Source organism: Phalacrocorax aristotelis, chromosome 3, assembly GCF_949628215.1.
Source record: "Phalacrocorax aristotelis chromosome 3, bGulAri2.1, whole genome shotgun sequence".
Taxonomy (NCBI): domain Eukaryota; kingdom Metazoa; phylum Chordata; class Aves; order Suliformes; family Phalacrocoracidae; genus Phalacrocorax; species Phalacrocorax aristotelis.
Genome location: NC_134278.1, coordinates 97,971,703 through 97,992,304, shown reverse-complemented (window position 1 = coordinate 97,992,304; position 20,602 = coordinate 97,971,703). Strand labels below are relative to the sequence as shown.

The 20,602-nt window shown below is 40.2% G+C and overlaps 1 protein-coding gene across 1 annotated transcript in view; it reads right to left on the bottom strand.

Moving 5' to 3' along the window:
* The window catches only part of FSHR (follicle stimulating hormone receptor), an 84,301-nt gene that overhangs the window by 8,919 nt on the left and 54,780 nt on the right, over nucleotides 1–20,602 (bottom strand). The window contains exons 3-9 of the mRNA XM_075088643.1: nucleotides 19,015–19,089; nucleotides 18,549–18,623; nucleotides 10,777–10,848; nucleotides 8,873–8,950; nucleotides 5,387–5,455; nucleotides 5,196–5,270; nucleotides 178–363 (exon numbers count right to left, since the gene is read on the bottom strand). Coding sequence (XP_074944744.1) covers nucleotides 178–363; nucleotides 5,196–5,270; nucleotides 5,387–5,455; nucleotides 8,873–8,950; nucleotides 10,777–10,848; nucleotides 18,549–18,623; nucleotides 19,015–19,089 — 630 coding nt within the window. The remainder of the gene's footprint in view (nucleotides 1–177; nucleotides 364–5,195; nucleotides 5,271–5,386; nucleotides 5,456–8,872; nucleotides 8,951–10,776; nucleotides 10,849–18,548; nucleotides 18,624–19,014; nucleotides 19,090–20,602) is intronic.

The window sequence follows — 20,602 nt, the reverse complement described above, 5'->3', positions numbered from 1 at the left end:
AATCGGGGGCAGAGCACTGTGTAGCATTCATAAACATGTATGTTTTGTATATTTTTTTCTATCCATTTACTTACCTGCACTGAAGAGACCTTTCCTATCCAGATTTTGAGGAAGGTTATTTAATTTACTATCAGCTGCTGAGAAGCACCAAAAAGAAAAACAAATGAAATAACTTACTTTTGCCTTTTCCAGTTTGTAAATGCACAGCAATGGCTAGGATAGGTGAAGTTTGCCTCAATCAAAGATCTAAATTTGCTTAAATCAGGAAGCTTTTTTAAATTATATGTAGACTTTGCTCTCAGCTTCTTAATGAGTTCTAATCCATGACTTGGCAGGAAACTGATTCTCGTCCTTGAAATATCCCTTTAAGAAAACATATGAAAATCTTGGTAAAAAGCAAATTTACTTCTGCTCGACAGTGGATATGTGTTTTAGACTGTCCTACTCATTCTCAGACTAGTGACTGGAAAGACAGGAGCTGGAAATCCATTTGGAAAACAGGATCCAGGGAGGAGTTAGGTGTTCCTGCAGGAAACCTGAACTAATATTGCAAACAACAATCAAGTGATGCTAGTCTGGTTTGAGAAAATAGAAAAAAAACATCCCCAAACCCTCCGCAAAAGAATTAGCAGGGACATTAACCATTAGTGCCATATGATTCTGGGTTTAGTAAATGCCCAGTAAATACACCAATGACCCCAGATTACTGTTACAAGATAAAAAAGGCTGATGAAATCACAACAGAAGTTTGTTACACAAACATCATGGGAAGGCTGCTGTGGAAAAGGCAATAAACGCAAAGAGAGAAGCTCACAGGGGGGTACAGATGTGAGGAGAGGTTGGGGATAGCAGGTTTTGTACTCATTAGGAAGAAAAAGAGATTAAAGAGAGACAGGGGTGACATGGTTCAAACTGTGAGGAACAAAAATAACAAAACATTTCCAGAGGTTTAAAAAAAAAAGAGAGCACAGACTGAAGTGAAGAAAGGGGCAAGATTACACAAGGTTGGGAGAGATGTATTTATGTGGAAGGCAATTACTGTGTGGGACAGGCTATCAAAGGCAGTGATGGAAGCAGCAGCTCTGAATGCAGTAAAGAGAGCATTAGTGAGGCTTTTAGAAGGAAAAAACACTATGCACACACTAAATCTTGACTTGTGCCACACAGGTGGGGAAAGGGAAGGAGGACCAAGGTTGCTCCATCTCCAGGCTAAGAGATAAATGGGAACCCATCCCCATCGTTCCAGGGCGTAACAGCTGGGGCAAAACATCCTCACATTTCCCTCACTAGGGCACAAAATGTCCCCTTCAGCTTGTGACAACAAACTCTTTTCTCTTAGAGAAACAGTAAAATGGATGATGCAAAATTACCCTGTCCTCCCTTAGCCCATGTGCTCTTATGGCATGAGATAGATCAGTGTTTGCTGAGGCTGCTCTTTTCTTTATTCTATGACAAAAAAAAAAGAATTTTTCCTCATCAAATAATTGGACCGACAATATATGTAATTTTCTCCAAGCCCCCTCCAAGATACAGTTTCCAATTAATCCGTAACAGTACAATGTCAGGACAACATGTTATTTGACCTCTATTACCCAACATACACAAATTGTTTTTATATGATATTAATACAGTAAAGTGGTGCCATGTGAGGGGGAGACCAGGTTTTACCAGCATGTAATAAACTTTAGGCAGTTGCTACGTACCACATGCACATTTGCACCTCTGTTCTCTTTTCTAAGAAGCAAAATTAATACCAGGAAATGGCTCTGAACTCATGGTCTTTAGCTTAGGGTGGCCAAGTCTAAGAAATTCATATGCAGCTAATGACTGGTGGTGGGCAAAGATGATCTTTGTGTCCATGCTGTGCCCACAGCTGGAGGCTTTGCATCCAGGCTCTGAAGGTAGGCAGAACCTTCAACAGCTGGACCATGAATTGTGGCAGCAGAGGAGCAAACACATACCCCACTCTGCTACCCTGATCTGGTGCCAGGACTTTTTCTGGAAGGGTGAGATGGACCTGTGGTGTCAGAAATACTTTGAACTTGTGCAGGTCAGACTGAGAGAAGCCACACTGTGGTCCTGAGGTTGTTCTGGGACTGACCTGTTTCTCACAGAAGCTAAAAGCTGCAGCTGAAGAGAAATTTTAGGCTTTCGATTTCTGACTTAGACACCTGAAGAGGTAATTAGGTTGCAACGAGCAACCTTGATTTTTCATGGACTGACTATTGCCCTTAGTATGCTGCCTAATGAAAACTGTCACCTACAGTATATGCTCATGACTCAACAACTAAACAGCAGTTTTCTGCCTAAATCCACAGACAGCATCACTTATGGCATCATTAGGAACATACGAAACTTCACAAGGGCTCATAATTCTGAACACAAGCATGGAAAATGTTTTCTTTGGCTTGTTAGATAAAAACCTTTACTGAGTCCAAACTGCTATTACACTGGGTGGAAATAACAAGTTAATATAAATAGGAATATCACCTAGACTTAAAAATAGCTAAAATGTTACTGGGTCTCTGGGCATATCTAAATAATTTCACAAATATTAAGTATTTTTCCATGAAAATACTTTATTCTTCTTTTAAAAATCTTTCTTTTTATGCTCATTATTGCACATAAACAGAAGTGTGTTAGAGGAAGTGCTTTGCACACTACTTCAGGGTTTGTTGGTATATCTGCTAGGGATAGTTATTGATACACTGCTGACCCCTGAACCACAGACATCGTGCAGGTGGTTTAGTAACTTATTCTACTGAGTTAGCACAAGCAGACCTCAGTGCAGAGGTTCTTTGGGATGCTTCTGTCTAGTTAGAAGCTTGATAAATTAAATAAGCATGATAAACAAGATGGTAAAGTGACAGTAGGAAATCAAATCAGAATACCTGTTCTTGTATTGCTGTTGCTTGGCTGCTAGTCATCAGCCTTGACAGCAGCCAGTGCAGGAACAGCAAAATGAATCTGACTTCTCTTCCAATCCCTTCCCTTTCCTACTGGGAGTTTCTGTTGGATTAGCAAAAATACTGACCAGCTGATGAGGTGTGAAAGGAACATATAGAAATAGCAAGAAATGGCCGGTGGAGCAGAAATCAGAGAGGGGTAGACTGGTGAGCACAATTTCCTCTGTGCTTGCATCTAAACTGATCTCTGGCTGTGCTTCAGGGACTCAGCTGTCAAGCTGGGGATCTCCTGGAGCTGTCCTGTGGCCCCCATATGTGGGTTTTCCCTTGAAGACAAATTGAAAGAATAGGATGGACCACAGCCATACCTTGCCCTGCATCTGAGTCAGGACACAGCCAGAGAACTAAGGACTTCAGTAAAAACTGGTGTAAGCCACTGCAGCATTGTGAGCACCAGAAGATGATTAAATGAAACAATCTCGCTGAAAATTGAAGTTATGAAACTCCAAGTTGGAAATACAGTGTATTTCTGTATAGAAGGAATGTGTAAAGGTGGGGGAGTAATTAGCCATTTGCTTTACTTGCCTACTGTCAGTGCTGAAATCCTTCAACTCAAAACTTGATGTCTTTCCAAAACAGATATTCTAATTCAGCCAAGAGCTGTAAGCCTGATATAGAGGAATTGATTTGTGAACATGTGTAGCCTGTACAGGGGCTAAGATTGGTGCTTTCTGACATTACTATCTGTGTTTGTGTCTCTTTCAAGTTTCTTTAATATGTTGAATTATAAAATAGAAGTTGGTATTAATTGATTGCAAAACACTGGTTCAGGAAGATCAAGAGTTCAAACATCCTAATGTTCATTCTAGTAAAGCGCTGCAGTCTCCAAGACAGATTTGATTGTACCAACACTAGTTGTCCCAGCAAAGATATGATTATGGGTCAATCATTTCCACAAGTGAAGGCACATTCCTGGTGTACGCTACAGTGGTGGATGAGTGAGAAGGCTCTTCTTTCATGATCTCAGTCAGGATAAAAAGGTGATTTCCCATCCATAGAATAGTGGTAATGGAACAGAAAACTTCTTGCACAAATAACTCTGTTAGAATTTGAACTATCAAATCAATTTGATAAACCTGCAGAATATGATTGTATCAGCTACAGCTTGCAAAGAAAATGCATTTACTTTTCGCTATAGGAAACAATGCTTTTCCAAAGAAACATCAATGATATTACTGCTGAAAAGATGCTCCCCTGTCAGCCTTTTCCAAAGAAGGAAGACACTTTGAGGGAGTGATGGAAGTGGAGCAGAATGCAGGAACCCATACCACTGCTCTTTATATCATAGGTGCTCTGACCATCACAATGTGGAAAAAAGGTCCTCAGAAGAGCTCTGATCTGAACTCAAAGTTAACCGGATATTTTTCTCCCTCATTTTCTAACCATTCTATCCTCTGTGTAAAATCTTCCAACTGCTCGAATGACCCCTTTTCACCCTTTATGGGTGACTCCTAGCCCTCTCTGGACATCCAGGGTAGATGGGAAGAGAGAAAGGCTGAATTGGCAAGACAAAAAAAGACTCCCATGTCTTTGTTGCAGCTCTTACGTGTTGTGGCTTGTGCTCAGAAACACACACAGTTGTGCACACTCAAAGGCCTTTTCAGACCCCATGGCAAATCATGGCTTGCGGTAATGGTGACCGAGATCCATGAGCATCCTACTGCTGAATTCTTGACTGCGGAGATCTTGCGTTTCAGCTGATCACCCACCAAAGACATCCTGCTGTAACTGCATGAGATATATCTCATACCTATCCCTTCACGGGATGGGACATCCCAATCCTTATCTCTGTAGGGTAGGGATTTTATCTTTAGAATTAAGCTTCAGAGTTGCAGGGGCACATCTTCAGTGGTAAGCAACTAGGATTTAAGCACTGAGGACCCGCTCACCTATTCTTGATTTTGCTCAATCGAAAAACTAACAGCATTTTTCTCTGGAAAAAGTTAAGCAGAACTACTCTCCTACACAGCTTATTCAACTGTGGAGAGGAATCTGGATCTAAATCCTTGGATCCAAATGCCACCAGAAACTTGAAGAGAATGTGAAAACATGGATCTAGACTAAAATTTCAGATACAGCATCCATTTTTTAATATTCAGAACTACACCTCCAGTTCTGAACTCCAAGATTTGTGAGATATTGAAATCCAGACTGGCATTTACATGTTCTTCTCTGTTCTTTTCTGGGGAGTTAATAATGCAAAAAAAAATAAAATTGAATATTACTTACAAAACAACAGGCCCATTGGCTCCTTGGAAGATGTCATTTGGTAATTTTTCTAGGTTGTGATTATCACTTAGATTTCTGGAAAACATAAAAATATTGATGCTAAAACAATCTGAGATTTAATAAAATAGCTTGCAGCAGTTACTACTTTCTAATAATTGCTGTTCAGAATAGTAAAAAACAGAAATAGTTACAGCTCATCCAGGTAGGTTCCATTAAATGCATGATTCTCAATTTCCCGAATCCCATTTTTATTTAGCCATCTGCAATAGAGAAAAAAAAAAAAGCCTTGGGTTCTTATTCGTGCTTCATAACTGACACGTATGTAATTCAAATCAGTGAAAGGGATATCAAACAAATAAAATTATTAAATGGATATTCAAATGATGAAATTTCTATGAATACTAGCTTGGAAGATCCCAGTAGGTGGCTTTGGAGAGTGCACACACGAATAGGGCAGATGAGCTCTACCATCAGCAATGATAGCTAGAGTAAGTTTCCGAAGCAAGGGCAGGGCTGATGAAGACTCTGACACTGCTCACGGCTCCCCTGGGGAGGCTGCAGCAGAGTGGGTAAGGCTGTTCCGAGTTAATCGCAGGAGGGATGAGACCAGGATCTTTGCTGATGGTGCTGTCGGTGCCACTTAATTTTACTTTTTTCAAGGTGCTTTTGAAACACTGGGCTACAGCTTAACCTTTGCCAGTTGTTAGAAAAAATGACCACTGCCTGTGGTGGTCAGTCTCACGTTCTTAGCGGGGCAGGTGGAGGAGGGAGGCTGACCATTACTGAGGCAGGCAGGAGGGCAGGAGGGAGGCGGTGGTGGTGCCAAACTGCCCAGGAAGCGGCTCATCCTGGCTAGTCTGCTGCCTCGACAAATTAAGCTCCCTGTCTACTCTGTTGTCCCAGTCCCACCTCCCTGGGCTCCTTCCCCCAAGAGGAGATACAGGTAATGAACCTGGGAATCAAAGCTCCTGGGGCTTTCCGCCAAGTTTTTATGGTAGTGCATTAACTAATTAACGTTTAACGTCCTTCCCTCTCTTCCCTTCACGGTCCTAAAATTTTACATTTGGGTCAATTATATTTATCATTTTACAGTGCAATATTTCACCTCACTTTAAACATCACTTTGCAACTCACGTCCTCTCCAAAAGTCATGACAGGTCTGACGGACGGCAAAAATGGCCTGATTCAATTAAACTGTCAGCAAACCTGGATGCTTTGTTTCTAATTCACACTGAAAGCTGAGCATGCAAGTGACCCACTTATCTAAGGTCTGAGGTGGTAAGCTAAGGTCAGCATGAAAATCAGTTATGGGTATGGCTGAAAGAGTTACCCTTTTGACCATAACAAGCAGATCTACATAGCTCCATGTCTATAGTGTCTGTCAGGTCAGATCAGGAGAACTGTCACCGTCCCCTTCACTTGCAAGCATTATTAGACATGAATGAGCAGGCACAGATGAGAGATGCCCCTGCTTATATAATTTAAAACATTTATTATATTACATTGATCTTATCCATTCGTAGCTGCCGGGCTGATATATATGCTTTTAATAACCGTATTAGCACTTCCTGTGTTCCCTCACTGAACATAATGCTAACACAATGAGATACTAAGGTCGTAAAATCAGACTCACTGTTGCAATACAGGGTGGACTATACAGTACTGTCACCTGGCTAATCACATTCAGGTAGTGAAAAGAGAGACAAAATTTTACCTAAATCCCAAGACCTCATTATATTTTATATAGACAAGTTTCTATTGAGACAAATTCTCTGCTCACTTCAACAAGCATCCTTACTGACTCCACTGCTCTTAAGTTAGCAACAAGTGACAATGGAGGCAGAGATCCTGTGCTTGGACATATGGGCTTTACTCACTGTTGCAAAGCTACAGCAGTATTTTTAAAATACATTCTAAAATTCACCTGGAAGAAAGGTGAATTTCTTCCATAAATTTATAGCACTTCTTTACCAAATGTATCCACAGTTCCCAGTCTGTGCAGATCCCATTCATAGTGTAAGATCAGATGCAATCCAAATTACTGGCTTAAACATGCTTGGAGCCTGCCAGAGCTAAATCTGCTAAAATTGTGTTTTCCCAGAATGTGGGGGTTCAATGGGTCCTGGGTATTTTTAATGCCATCTTGACATGCCAGATTTCACAAAATTATGTTTCTGTAACAATAACTTTCTATTGCATTGCATAGCAACTTCAATTTTATATAAAAACTAGCAAATTTGGGTCTAAAATGAGGCAAGTTCATTGCAGCACAAGGAAAGCCTAAACAGGCACTCTTAAAGAGTACATGCAGGGCCCCCGTCCCAAGGGAGAAGCAGAGTCAGGGCATCATCTGACCAGGCGGGTGGTGGCCAGGTCTGCTTGCCCAGATCTTGCTGCTGCTGCTACACACAGTGGCGGGCGTGGGAAGCCTGTGGCAACGGGGCTGTCGCAGAAGACAGGGCAAAACAGCTGGAAAAGGACACAGTCCCCAACCAGGCCAATTTTTCTAGCAAACCAGCAGCCTTAAGTCCTCAGAGAAGAATATCCTTTAATACCCAGGCAGTAATCATATAAGCAATGGGACATCCTAGGGAAAGAGGGAAGCCAACTTCATGCTGCTCAAGTGGCACAGAGAAGTCAAATCACAGTAAAAATCTGGGATATTTATCTCACCTCTTAGTGGTATTAAGGAAACAAATACAGTACTTATTGCACAGTGCTCTGAAAATACAAAGTCCCACTGGACTAGTAAATATTATCATCACAGAAGAAAAGATAAACTAGTACATTTAGGGTATCATGACTTGAACATATATATTTGAGAAAACTGTGTGTGTTTAAAACTTCAGGGAACTTGACATAGACAGAGGTTGTGCATAACTGATGGGGAAAAAGGAGAGATAACAGCTAAGTGACTCGTTACTGGCCTCTCTTGAAATATTGATGGTCTGACCGTGGTCCCACCAAAATCAACATGAGCCTAATCAGTCAATGAGATCTTGGTTGTCTGCTTCAGTATACGAGGTAAACTCCACACACACAGTGGGAAATTTTTCCAGTCTGGCCACTGGCTAGGTGAAATGAAGGCAGCTTGTTAGCAAGCAAACAGTACATTTTGACATACCAACAGAAAGGATCAAAGAAGCCAGATAGCTCATTAAAAAACATGACTATTCAAGTCAAATGTGGACTAATCTAACCACACAGCTTGAAACTGCATTGTGAACCATCCTGTATCAATGCATTAACATTGTGTACAAATATACCGGATTTCCACAACGTCTATATACATTTTGCCCGAGTAATGTCTTTGAATGATGTGTCTGACTGTAAATATTTGAGTCATGCCATTCTTTTGAACACAATTTGTATCACATGGAACTGTTATTGTAGGTGGAATATGTTTAACCTTGGCATCAGTAATTACTAAGTTCGCTCTATGCTGTGCTTCTAAAATAAAGAGCAGGATTAGGATACAACAATAAAACCACAAAAACATTAGTTTTTCATTACAGGAAAACAGAATACAAAGATTTCAGGGGTAGGGGAGAAGTCTAAAATCTCAAACTGAATTTGGAACTGCATAAAATAGTGCCCGTCTTCTGTTTCCCTTTACCCTATTCTGGAGAAGGAATTTGCTAACAAGGAGAATAATGGATTTGCTATGTCTTACTCACAGAATCACACTTTCAGAACTCAGGCCCATGAATGAATTTCTTTCAATTGTACGTATATTGATATTGTCTTGAATATCTCTGAAAAATAAAATACAACAGAAACAACACCTTTTTGTACCTCTGTGAACCTTTCAATATGATAATCTATTTCAAACACAGTATTTTTCCTCATAGTCAATCTGAGGAACTATTATAGGCGGAGGGTGACAACTTAAGTTTTTAAGACATTTTGTCTGCAGAGCACAAACCTTCTTGGTATAAAAGGCTGGAGCAAGACATTTCCAACACACCCATATTTCCTCCCAAATGGGCTGAAGCCATTAAACTGCATAAAAGCTCGGGTCTTATAAACCTGAGGTGGATGAAATAGTTCCTCCAGCAAACATACTGCCCAGAAAATGCAAGCTGAGGGTCTGTGAGGCCACCACTTCTTGCAGCCTCCCAGCCAGAAGAAAGAAAAGTCATTAGCCTTTTTGGCCTGATTCAGCAGGGTACCTACCAGCCCAAGAATAATTCTCCTGCTGATGTCAATCGGGTTGCTTATAAGCCTTGTATGTGCTTAAGAACTTAAGACATAGGACCCCTGTCAATGCAGTTGGTTGAACTGACAAGTAGTCATTTCAATCTTTCAGCAGTTTTGACTGATATGAAAAAAGGAATGGCAGATATTCTGTTTCTTGCTCAAAATAGGCCTCAAAGAACTTAAACAATATTACTCATAATTTAGACTGGGGATATGGTTGTTTTCATGCTGTTTCTGTTGGAAAGCACAGAACAAAATGAATTATCTGCAAAGCTTGAAATTAAGCACAGTTCCAAAATTATCTCATGCTGACAGTTGAATACAGCCACAACTCTGCATTAAATGACACTTACTCAGAGGCCTCATTCTGCAAACTGAGGTCAGCAGAGGAAGGATTAGGGATGGAGCATGGCACCCATACATGTGAAGTGTACCCGCTGCTAAGGATCTGCAAGAGCCCTTTATAAACATCAATGACCCGCAAAGACCTTCTTTGGGACTTAAATATTGGTACAACAGAAGCCAATGGGAATTTTCTTACTGACCTCAGTGGGGCCAGAGTTTGAACCAAGGCCTAGTTTGGGACTAAAGCAGTACCAAGGTCTACCTATTCTTACAGGAAAGTGAGGAGTTTCACCTGAAAAAATATTAACCCTTGCTCAGCAGGACACAGTAATTCAAGTCTAGTTAAGACTGTTGATAGACATAAAGGTACACTGGAGGAAGGCTCTGTAGCTCCGTATCTGTTGCATTTGCTTGATGGTTTCAGGAATCCCAGAAGTGCAGGTCTCAGAATTACGCATGTCAGCTGTATTACAGAATTCTTTTATTGTCTTGTATGTGAGTATACTATATTCAAGCATCCCCCTCTGTGTTTTCTATGCATTTTTATTTCTATTAATGGCCATTACTAAGACAATTGCACGATTAATGTCTCTGCAGCTTGAAATCTTCTAATCAAAGATTAGAACGTGCAGAAAACAGCTTTGAGATCAACAACTCTTCCCATGCAGACCAGAGACCTGTCACCAGGTGGCAACAAATTTCCACTGCCACCTGCCTGGTTTAGATTTCAGCTGGTGAAAGAGGAGTAAAAGGCTGTTATATGTCCCCTGGGCCATCTAGGCACACACTCATAACAAAGTTAAAGGAAGAGCAGTCTATAAAGTGCAAGTTATAACACACTGTAGAAGGGAGACCTAGAGAGAATGGAAACCTTTTGGGCCACATTATCATCAATGCCTCCAAAACTACAAACAAAAATGCTACCATGAAGCTAATAGGTGAACACAAGGGGAGTCGCATCTTGAAAAGTTTTGTTGGAGCAGGAGAACATTCAAAGGGAGCTTTTAAAAACTGAAAAGCAGACATTCAAACTTACAGTAAAACTTTCTGGAAAGAGTGCACCTTATGGACAGCAGGTAAAAACCGAAGGCCAGTGTTTGATATTAACCTAAAGGGGAGAGAACAGATGAAGATTATTCACTCTGCCCCAGGAATGAATCAATAATTAACAAGGAAGAAAGAACATTGGACTTAAAATGGCAGCCACAAACTGCAGAGTTTAGCCAGAAATGGGAGGTTTGCCCATAGGAAACTTGACGTTGTAACATAAAAACATTTTTCTTCAAAGCACAAGCTGAATTCTGCCCCACTGAAGTTAAGGGAGAAACCCTATCTCGGATAATTACACAGTCCCTCCTGATGATCTCAGGAAACTGTTGACATTATTTTCCCAGCTATATTCTAAGAAATCAACTGCACTGATACAGGATAATTATTTTCATAGTAGCTCTTTTAAGACAAAGTATCAATTCACCACAATTTTAACCTTCTACTCTAACAGAGGACACATTAATTCCACTGGAAATAACATTATTTCATGAAAGTAAGAAGGAACTAGGATGCTTTATTCGCCAGCACCTCCAATAGTAAGGAACTGAACACATGGGAACAGTTCAGCAGTTTGTGTGACTGGAAATGGGCCTAAACCTCTGTATTTAGCTGCCCTCCCACCATGTTGAGCATTACTGGCCTCTGCATTATGGTTCCTGTCCATGAAACAATATCCCACGAAAGCTGACTCTGAAGGACAACCCTGTGCCCACAGCCAGAGAGGAAACATGGTGCTCACAGGTATCCGCAGAGCTGCTCCATGTCTAATTGAAACAGATTTTATTATCCAGAGGGCAGGACAAACATGATATTGCCATGCAGCAGGAGATGGCTGGTGCCTGCTGATGGCTGGAAGGAAGGCTGAGTGCAGGAGGGAAGAGGAGCTGGACTGGGCTTACCACTGATCGGCTGGGAGTTTTTCCCCAGTCACCAAGTGTCTAATTTTGACTCTACCAAACAAAGAGAAAATTTTGGCTCTTGAAAGTTTAGTTATACCTTTAATATGTGTGATGATAGAGAAGGTAACCTTTCACTGAGAATATTGGTTCCTTAAGGAACATATTAGTAGTATATGGGGGTATGTATGAAGGAATTTTTTATCCTGGTGCTTAAACAGAACAATATTCTCTCATTACTGGATGTGATTCTTTTTTTTTTTTTGCAGATTCATTCCTGAATAGTTGAATGGTGATAAAAAGCACAGGTTGGGACTGGAAAAAAGTAACAACGTTAATTTAATGTTTAGTATGAACTAGATTATTTTAGGAGAGTTGCAGCCTTCCAGGTTTCATAATCTGAACACCTCCATGTGACAACCAAATCCTACATTTGGGCACTCAGGGTGACACATAGGTGCATAAATCATTCATTTGCATAAGTACGGCTCTGAGCTCCCTGAGGTGGTATCTGGATATCCTCAGACGTTGAAAAGCCGGCTTGTTGTCTGTCTCATAACAAAAAGCAATACATTATATGTAGGAAAAATTCAAGAATTATAGTGAATATTCAAGAAGCCAATTTGGGAAAGTTGCTGAAATGTCATGACTGTTTCATCTCAGGAGTCAGAGTGGACTGACATTGCATTAGCTTAAAAATAACAGCTGTCACATGTGACCAAGAAAGCTTTACAAAAATGCCTTTGAAAAACTATTACACATAGTTAAACAGAAAGCATGATTAATGAAGCAGGTGGATTTCACAAGGCCCTTATTATTTAAAGTACTTCTGCACTTATACTTTGTAAAAGGAGTTAGCAAAAAAAATTAGAAGCAATAGAAGAAGAACCTGTAACTCCCTCCTTACAGTATTTTAAAGTACACTCTCTAAATTACTGGAGATGTACAGTGTTTTAGTTGAAAGCTGCCTTTAATTTTAAATGAGTCATATGCTAAAAATGCATGCAATTCTTTTTATGAGGCACTTGTTAAATATAAGATATGGCATGCATTTGCTTTAATAGGTAAATGAAGAAGCGAACTGCTGTGCCAAGTAGTGTGTGCCTACTGCGGGATGGAGGAGAAGACATGAGAAGCTTTCCCAAATACTTTCCCAAAAAATATCTCAATCCTCATGTGGCAGTAATGAGAGGCGATGGCACTCATATGCTATTCAAACACTGCTCCCAATGGAAACTTACTCCCAATGTATGAAAATGCCATACTTGTTAGCAGAGCTTTCACCATACATGTGTGAAAAAACACAGTCAAGGCCTTGGGTGATGCCATAGTCCTGATCTTTCCAGTAATCCCAAAGTGTTCAGGGCTCAATTTGTACTGCTGTCAACTGAGCAGCATGAGATGAGGAGGAAAGCATCTTTGACAAATCATTACATATTGAAGTAAATCTACATGTGGCACAAAGCACTGATTGCACAGAGGCACAGAATGGTGATTAGGAGAAGGAGAAGATGTTCATTTAATTAATTGCAGAAAAAGAACTAAAAAGAAATATTTAGCTAGACTGAAGCCCTATCTTCCCTCTCTTTTTATTCAACCAGCAAATCTCCAGAGGCCTTTAAGTGGATAATCTTGTTAGAATGTAGATAATCCAATTTACTGAATATCTTTCCTGCAGGACAGTTTTGTCAATATATTTACCATACAACGTATACATCCTTAGCAGCCTCACTTTAAACAAGTGTCCTCTTTAATCTGTGTTATAACTGAGTCCCCCCTTGCCATGCATAAACAGCTCGGTAAGAACCTTTTTTTCAGATGGCTGATGGCTGCTTTCCAAAGCATTAATTGTCTTTCTGAAAAGGCTTACTGGAGTCAGCACTTAAGAAAACACAGCACCATGACCAGCAGAGGAAAAAAAATCTTGTCGAAACTAATTCCTGGAAGATTCTGGCTGCTTATCTCCAGATATAGCAACACGCCTGCTCTTTTTTTACACCAGATTGGTAGGAGCTACTCTGACAAAACTGGGAACACAGTTTATCTCATCAATTTATTGTGGGTACTTGCTAAATTGCAAACTCAACGTAGGCAGAGATAAATACAACTTTACTCAGGAAGCATTGTTTTTATGACTCTTAATCATGCTGGTTACTTTATACTGCACATGAGCCTGACTCCAGCAAGATATTCCTCTGACTCCTGTGTCCCAGCCTTGCAGGCACAGCTGAGCCTATAATCCATGGCATCCACTTCTGGAGCAAGGTTAACCATGAGGCTGCCATGTAAGAAGAAGGAAGGGACCATCACTTCTTTTTACTGAAGAGCCAACTCCATGCAAAGGGTCAGAGATTCTGTGGACTTTGCTGCATCTACAGCAAATACAGGTTTGGGTTTAGGAAGCATTCCGGGTAGTCCACAAAATAAGACCAGACAGGTACAAGCAGCTGCAAGACTTCGGAGCTGGGCTCTGCTCTCCACAATGCAAACTATTTTGCAGATAAAACTCATGCTTTTGAGACCTATGTATCCCCTCCTCTCCAAGAATCCAGCTGTATGCCCTCAAAATTTATCTGAAAGGAGTATTACATTTAAATTTTTCTATTTTAAGATGATATTACTTAATACAGGATGTCAACAAATCCTCTGTAAAAAAGAACCAAAAGACATGGATTACACATGAGAACTAATTTTGGAAAGAAAATAGGTTTGAAAAGCCATCACTGCATTATTAAATAGACAATGCCACAGCTCTCCCTAATGAGAGCCTGATAAATAATCTTGTACCCATGAAAAGGTCAATAAGTTACCATCTTGAAGCAGTCTGTCTCTTTGGCACATATCCAAGAAGACTAATTAACAATTCTCTTCACTGCTTCTAAAAGACTGGTAAGAAAGTTAAGGTTGCATTTTTCTAGAAGGTTTAGAGTATATCAGCATTGCAATTTTTAGCAGTTTTCTCTCCTTAGTGTTTTTGCCATACAAGTAATGATGATGCAGGGGACAAAGGGGGTGGGGTGAGTGGGAAATGTATCTGTACCTAAGTTGACAGAGATAAAAGCACATTAATGCTCAACAGCTAGTGGCTGTAATGACAACACTAGCCAGAGCTTCTTGCCTGCCCATAAATAAAACCTAGGGGCAATACGACTATTTTTGAAGCAGGACAGAGAATGCCTTGCAAGCAATGTGTTGCAAAGGTGATTAAACTGATGGGCTGTGGTGCCTAGGGTCAGTCTCAGGCATTAACACTGATTAATTTTTCTCTTTTTTTAAATGAAAGCTGCCAGTAAATATATATTTTTCTGAATTGCATTTTAGCAGTTCTGTCACAGTCATGGCACTGTTTTGAGGAATCAGACCACACGTATTGTACCCTGACAGACTGCCACCATGGCTGGAAACTTCAGAAGAACCACAATGAGCACAGCAATGGACAGGTACCTGAGTCTCCCTGCTTTGGCATGTTGGTTGCAGCTGGCTCTTGCTATACCTCTTTACACTGAGATATCGGGGTGCCTGTGCCAGCTGTTCTGACTAGTGGGTCCAGACCAGGAAGGGTTACAGAGGTCTATGGCAGGGTCTGCAGCAGAATGTTGGGCCAAGGACCTCTATAAGTACAGACCTCCATCTCCAGCTCTCCTGCCTCAATGTGAACTATTTGAGAAACTGGCATGGACCCCAGCTGGGGAGAAGATACACCACATGGGCAACTGGAATACATTCCAGTGGGACCAGCATCAGGTTTGCCTTTCCATTCACATATAACTCTGTGTATGGTAAGACAGAATCTTCTAATCCGTTTTGTGACAAGATATTTATGAAATCACCTGTTACTCCTTCCTAACTTCCAGCAGTTAAAGGCTGAATTAGGCTGTGATATACAAAGCTTTGTCAGTTTCCCTTCATGGCCTTAAAATTTTTATCGTTTCTAGAATAGCTGTTGATAGCGCTTTTATGTGCACAGATACCTAACCCTTTTCTGAATAACGTTAAACTCCAGTCCCACATGATCTTCCCTCAGCATCTTGCCTTATATTTTCACTAGTTGACCCTTCCTTATATGTCACTGGAAGGTGAATACCAGGACTGGGGTGCCTTTCCCAACTGCCATTTTGCAGCTTTCCAGCAAGGTTTCTGCTTTCTCATTAAATTAACTGTCCTACCCTTTCAAACAGTAGAACTCTCTGCCTTTTCAAGGGGAGGTTTCCAAAAGGGCAAGCATCAGTGAATGAAACAAGGGGATGGAGAAAACATCAGTCTTTCCTACAGAAATGTGCCAAGAGAGAGCATGAAAGTATGATTGTACCACGAGAGAGTGACCTGGGCATGATGTAACTTGACATCACACCCAGCTCACTGCTACATGGAAGGCTCCTACAGGGACTTTGAGTCCTGCTCCCGACCCCTGTGGTGTGAGTTGGTGTAGCTCCACTGAAGCCAAAGGTGTTGTGCTGATTTATATCTCCAGCACAGCTACCTCAAACCTTGTCATTAGCACAAGAGACACAATTATCTGTGCAGACTCTCAGAGCCTTTAATTCTCACCTTTTGTACTATTTACAGTCATACAAGAGGTTGTGATTTTAATTTTTTGCCCTCCTAAAACAAAGGCACAGAGGGGATGCAGCATAAATCCATTAGTGGAGTCAACACCAAAGATGGATTTTATTGATTTAAATTAGAGGAAAGCTTTGGCACAAGAATGAATGCGAATGAAGTGGCCATGAATAAATTAGAGAGAATTTTCTAGCCACCAAGCAACTGAATTTCTGGAAAAGCCTCCTCTGGAAAGAAAAGACCAAGCAGGGGAAAATGGGGAGCATGACAAATGCCAATAAAGCACTTAATTAGTTAATGGGATACATGGGGTGGAGTCAGTAAGAAATGGGATACAGTAGTCTGGGGAGTCTCTTCCAGTGCTGTGTGCCCACAAGAGAGAATACCTTAAAAAGCACCCAAAATATATCTTCTCTGATTTCAGCCAGTGAGTAGAACTAGCTAAAGAGGAGTGAGAAATGGTTAGTTAGGCAAACAATCCTCTATATTTTTAATCTGTTGCTTCTACAGGTCATAGTAAAACTGCTGCAGCTGAATTTTTATACAGGTAGCATGTCTGAATGTTTAAGCCAACGTGTATGGGAACGTGGGATGACAAATGTTCAAAAGAGGCAGCATCCACTAAAGTCAAGAGAAAAACTTCCACTACTGCAGATATTTAAACTGGGGACTTAACTTTTCCTCACAAACTACACTTTGTGTGACTCATTTAAAAAAAACACTGAAATTAGTGCGTTCATTACTATGTTCACATTTCTTCTTATTCTTTAATTTTGTATGAGATAAATGTGCTCCCATTGTTTCTAATCATCTGTATGCCTGGCAACTCTACTACCTGTAACAGCTTGTTCTAGGGATTTTACATCTGATAAACAAATGTTGTGTTTTCGTTCATAGGTAGCCCGAATTACTCAAATACAGCAGTCACCGCTGAATGACTCAGACTTGAAAACAAAGGAAAAAGGCATATGATTTCTCCTCATGACAATGCAAATTTAAAGCTTTATTTCGCTACTGCCAAGAGAAAAATCTGCATTTCAGGTGAAAATATTGGGGAGAACGACAATCATACCACAACATTAACCACATATTCCAATACAATAAGGGTTTAAACTATAATGGTTTGTATAGCACTAAATACCCCTTATCTCTTAAAGTCCAAAGCTTAAATCTCAGATCCTACAGTTCAAATTCAAACCAATGCCTCTTGGCATTTTTGAGCTCAGAACCTGTCAGATGCTAGTGATTTTCAGAGACCTTAAACACTCATTAGCTTATTAGGAGCTATGCTTATTAGACCACTGACCTGATTTCATCCCATCTTTAAGAAATACCTAACCAGACTATTAAGCACTTACTCTTGTGTACTCAAATGTAGAAATCATGATCAGGCTTCTTGGATGAGTAAGGCTTCTTGTGTAAGGAAAGAAAGGTTAGGTATATGTACTCAGGTGGATGGACATGGAAAAGTTAAGCTAATATCCTGTTGGGTGTATATGCCCAAGGTCAGCAAAGAACACCATGGCAGCTTATTTAAGCTACAGCCATTAAAAACAATTACTGTTAAATGGAGGTCATTGGACTTCTTTGGGGTTTCATGCAGCGGAGAGATTATTAGTCACGTTAAGATCATGCTAAAAGCTGTGAAAATATTTTTGCGTAACAGTTTATTTTAAGGATGAATTCAATTATCACTGAATTGTGATGACATACCCATGGGACCAGATGTGGCAAGAACACTTGTACAAGCGCCGTTCTTATTGAGGCTGGCTAATGAAATAAAAGTTATACCATACGCCAATACGTTTGCATTCTAAGGTTTTAATCATCTCACATCAAGCGTTAATGAAAACCATTGCTACAGCACTGACATTGCTAAAGAAAAGACAATTTGACTGCTTAATACCATGTGTATGAAGTGTAATAGAAGGCAGAGCCATAGCAAAGACAGGTGAGAGAGATTTTGTCCCAAAGCTCTTGAGAGGAATTTCAACCTAAAGTTGTTTTTGCTAGACAGAAAAAAGGCTCAGTGCCTTTTCTCATGACTCAGTTTCAACATGTTGCTTAGAAAGGCTCAGGGATCTTATGTGTGTGAATACTTCATGGAGGGTATAATATTCAGCTTTTCTGAGGACTGTGTGCAGGCCTGGGTATGAAAACGTGGACTGACAATGTGCAACTAGCAGGGGGAAAGAGGGCATTATCCTGTCTTATTACCAAAAATGCGCAGCACAAGTTGAACAGAAACACATCTGTATCATTCAAAATTACTATAGTACTTGCAAAGAGTGAAAGATCTTACAAATATCTGAGGCTCGGAAGGTGTTGGAAGGCATCTTGATCAATGTACACGAGGTTGTTGGCTTTCTCAATTCTTCTGCAAAAGAAAATGAAACATGAGAAGAAATACGTCAATATATTGATCTTAAAATATCTGTGGTTATCCCATGATGTAGTGGCACTATATGCTGATATTTTCTTTTTGACAGCAGAAGATCTGCAGGATTTCAAAGAACAGCCTACTACAGACCAGTAGACCCCACCACCTTTTGATATCAGCAGTGGTTTGAGGATAAGTCTCAGGCTGACCAGGGAAAGAAAGGGACAGTTAGATAAGAAGATGGAAAAGTTAAAGGAAGATTTCAAATGTTTCTTTATCGCTATGAGTTCTTCCGAGCTTACCCAAAACAAACTGCGAAACCTTTGATACTTGCCTATAATCAATCTTTATAATTGTGTCCCTTGAATTTAGATTGCTCATTACTTACATTTCATGTAGTTTGGGAAGTTTGGAAAACACATTTGCTTCTATGACCTCCAAGGCATCATTCTGTGAGATCTCTCTGAAAAATAATTTATAAGTCAAGATATTTCAAGCCATGGCAAGTGAAAAATTCACAATGAAATTCTTCCTAGATTACTGATGAGTTTTAAAAATAAGGTGGATATCAGATAAAACAGATACCAAAACCACCAATGAGCTGCCACCAAGCCAAACGACAACAGTCAGGAGCAGACATCTTCTGAGGCTGAAGTTTGTATCTGTAACAGCAGTCCTGCACTTCCTGCTATCTCCATTCCCTGTGTATTAGAAGGCAGGGCACACCCATCATTGGCTACTGGATCTCTGACATCACTAATTACTGACAAAGATTTAATGAAATCTTTTATCTCAGTGAAGAAAAAAGGATTTGAAAGGTGACTGAAATAGAAAGGAACTCTATTAACATAATGGAGCTAAAAAGTTCTCAGGAAATATGACACAACTTCAGCAGTAGGACATGATGCTCTTCTGACCTGACAAAATTTACACAGATTAAAATTAAGCCACCAGCAGACACATCTGTATTTATAGGAGCTGGAAACCACAGAGGTGAAGAATTCTTCCATGCCTTGGAGAAAATCCTGTTTCATCTCTTCTGTATACAGTTAAAGTCCACTTCCAGCCACAGAACCGCAGAAAAAAAATGGCCAGTTTTCTGTTAGCAACATACCAGAATGCATCTCCTGCTGGTCCAGAATACATTTTATTTTTCTTTCTTAATCTGTGGGATGGCAATGAAATGGCTCAGGCTCTGGTATAATTTAGAGCTCAGGAGTTGTCCTGGTGAATTAAGGGGTAATTACTGCAGTGCAACCTATCCTGATTACGTCCCTTATGCTGGCAGTGACCAGGAAAGTTGAGGTAAAGACAGCTATGCCAAAAGATTTGCCACTGTCATTTTTGGAAGTGGTGCAAAAATGCTATTTTCCAGGCTGAGGTCAGCTGTAGGAAGTAAAATGTGTAATACAGATATAACTTGGTGATAGTGTGAGGGTCTATTGGATTTTAATGGCAAGGTAACTGTGCATATCTTTGGAATGAAGCCTTGGATAAATAGTCAGATTGCAAACTGGCTGGCACTTGTTCCTGGATATCTTGTTCTTTTGAATTATACTGGTTGCAAATAGATTCGAACAGGCCTAAGGTAAAACAATAGATTGTAATGATAGGTACAGAGTCACAAAAATAATCACAAAAATTATTACAAATAATATAAAAAGTATTCCACTTCCTTCTGGCTAACAACTGAACCATACCTGACAAATTACCTGCACATCTAAGACAAACAAAAGCCTTGCAAAAGAAGATAAGTTGCTCATCTGACCTTTTCTGCTTTAAAAAACGCCTCAGTGGTTTGATATTTTTTATTTTAATAAGAAGCTCTCCCTCTCGTTCCCTCAGCATTTTTACAGAAGAAACCCAGCTCTCTTCTGCTTTGGGAGCTCTATACTGACAGGAGAGCAAGAAAATAAAAGTACATGAGGACTGTCAATAGGTGCTCGGTAGGGTGCGATGTGAACCGGGTTTGTTTA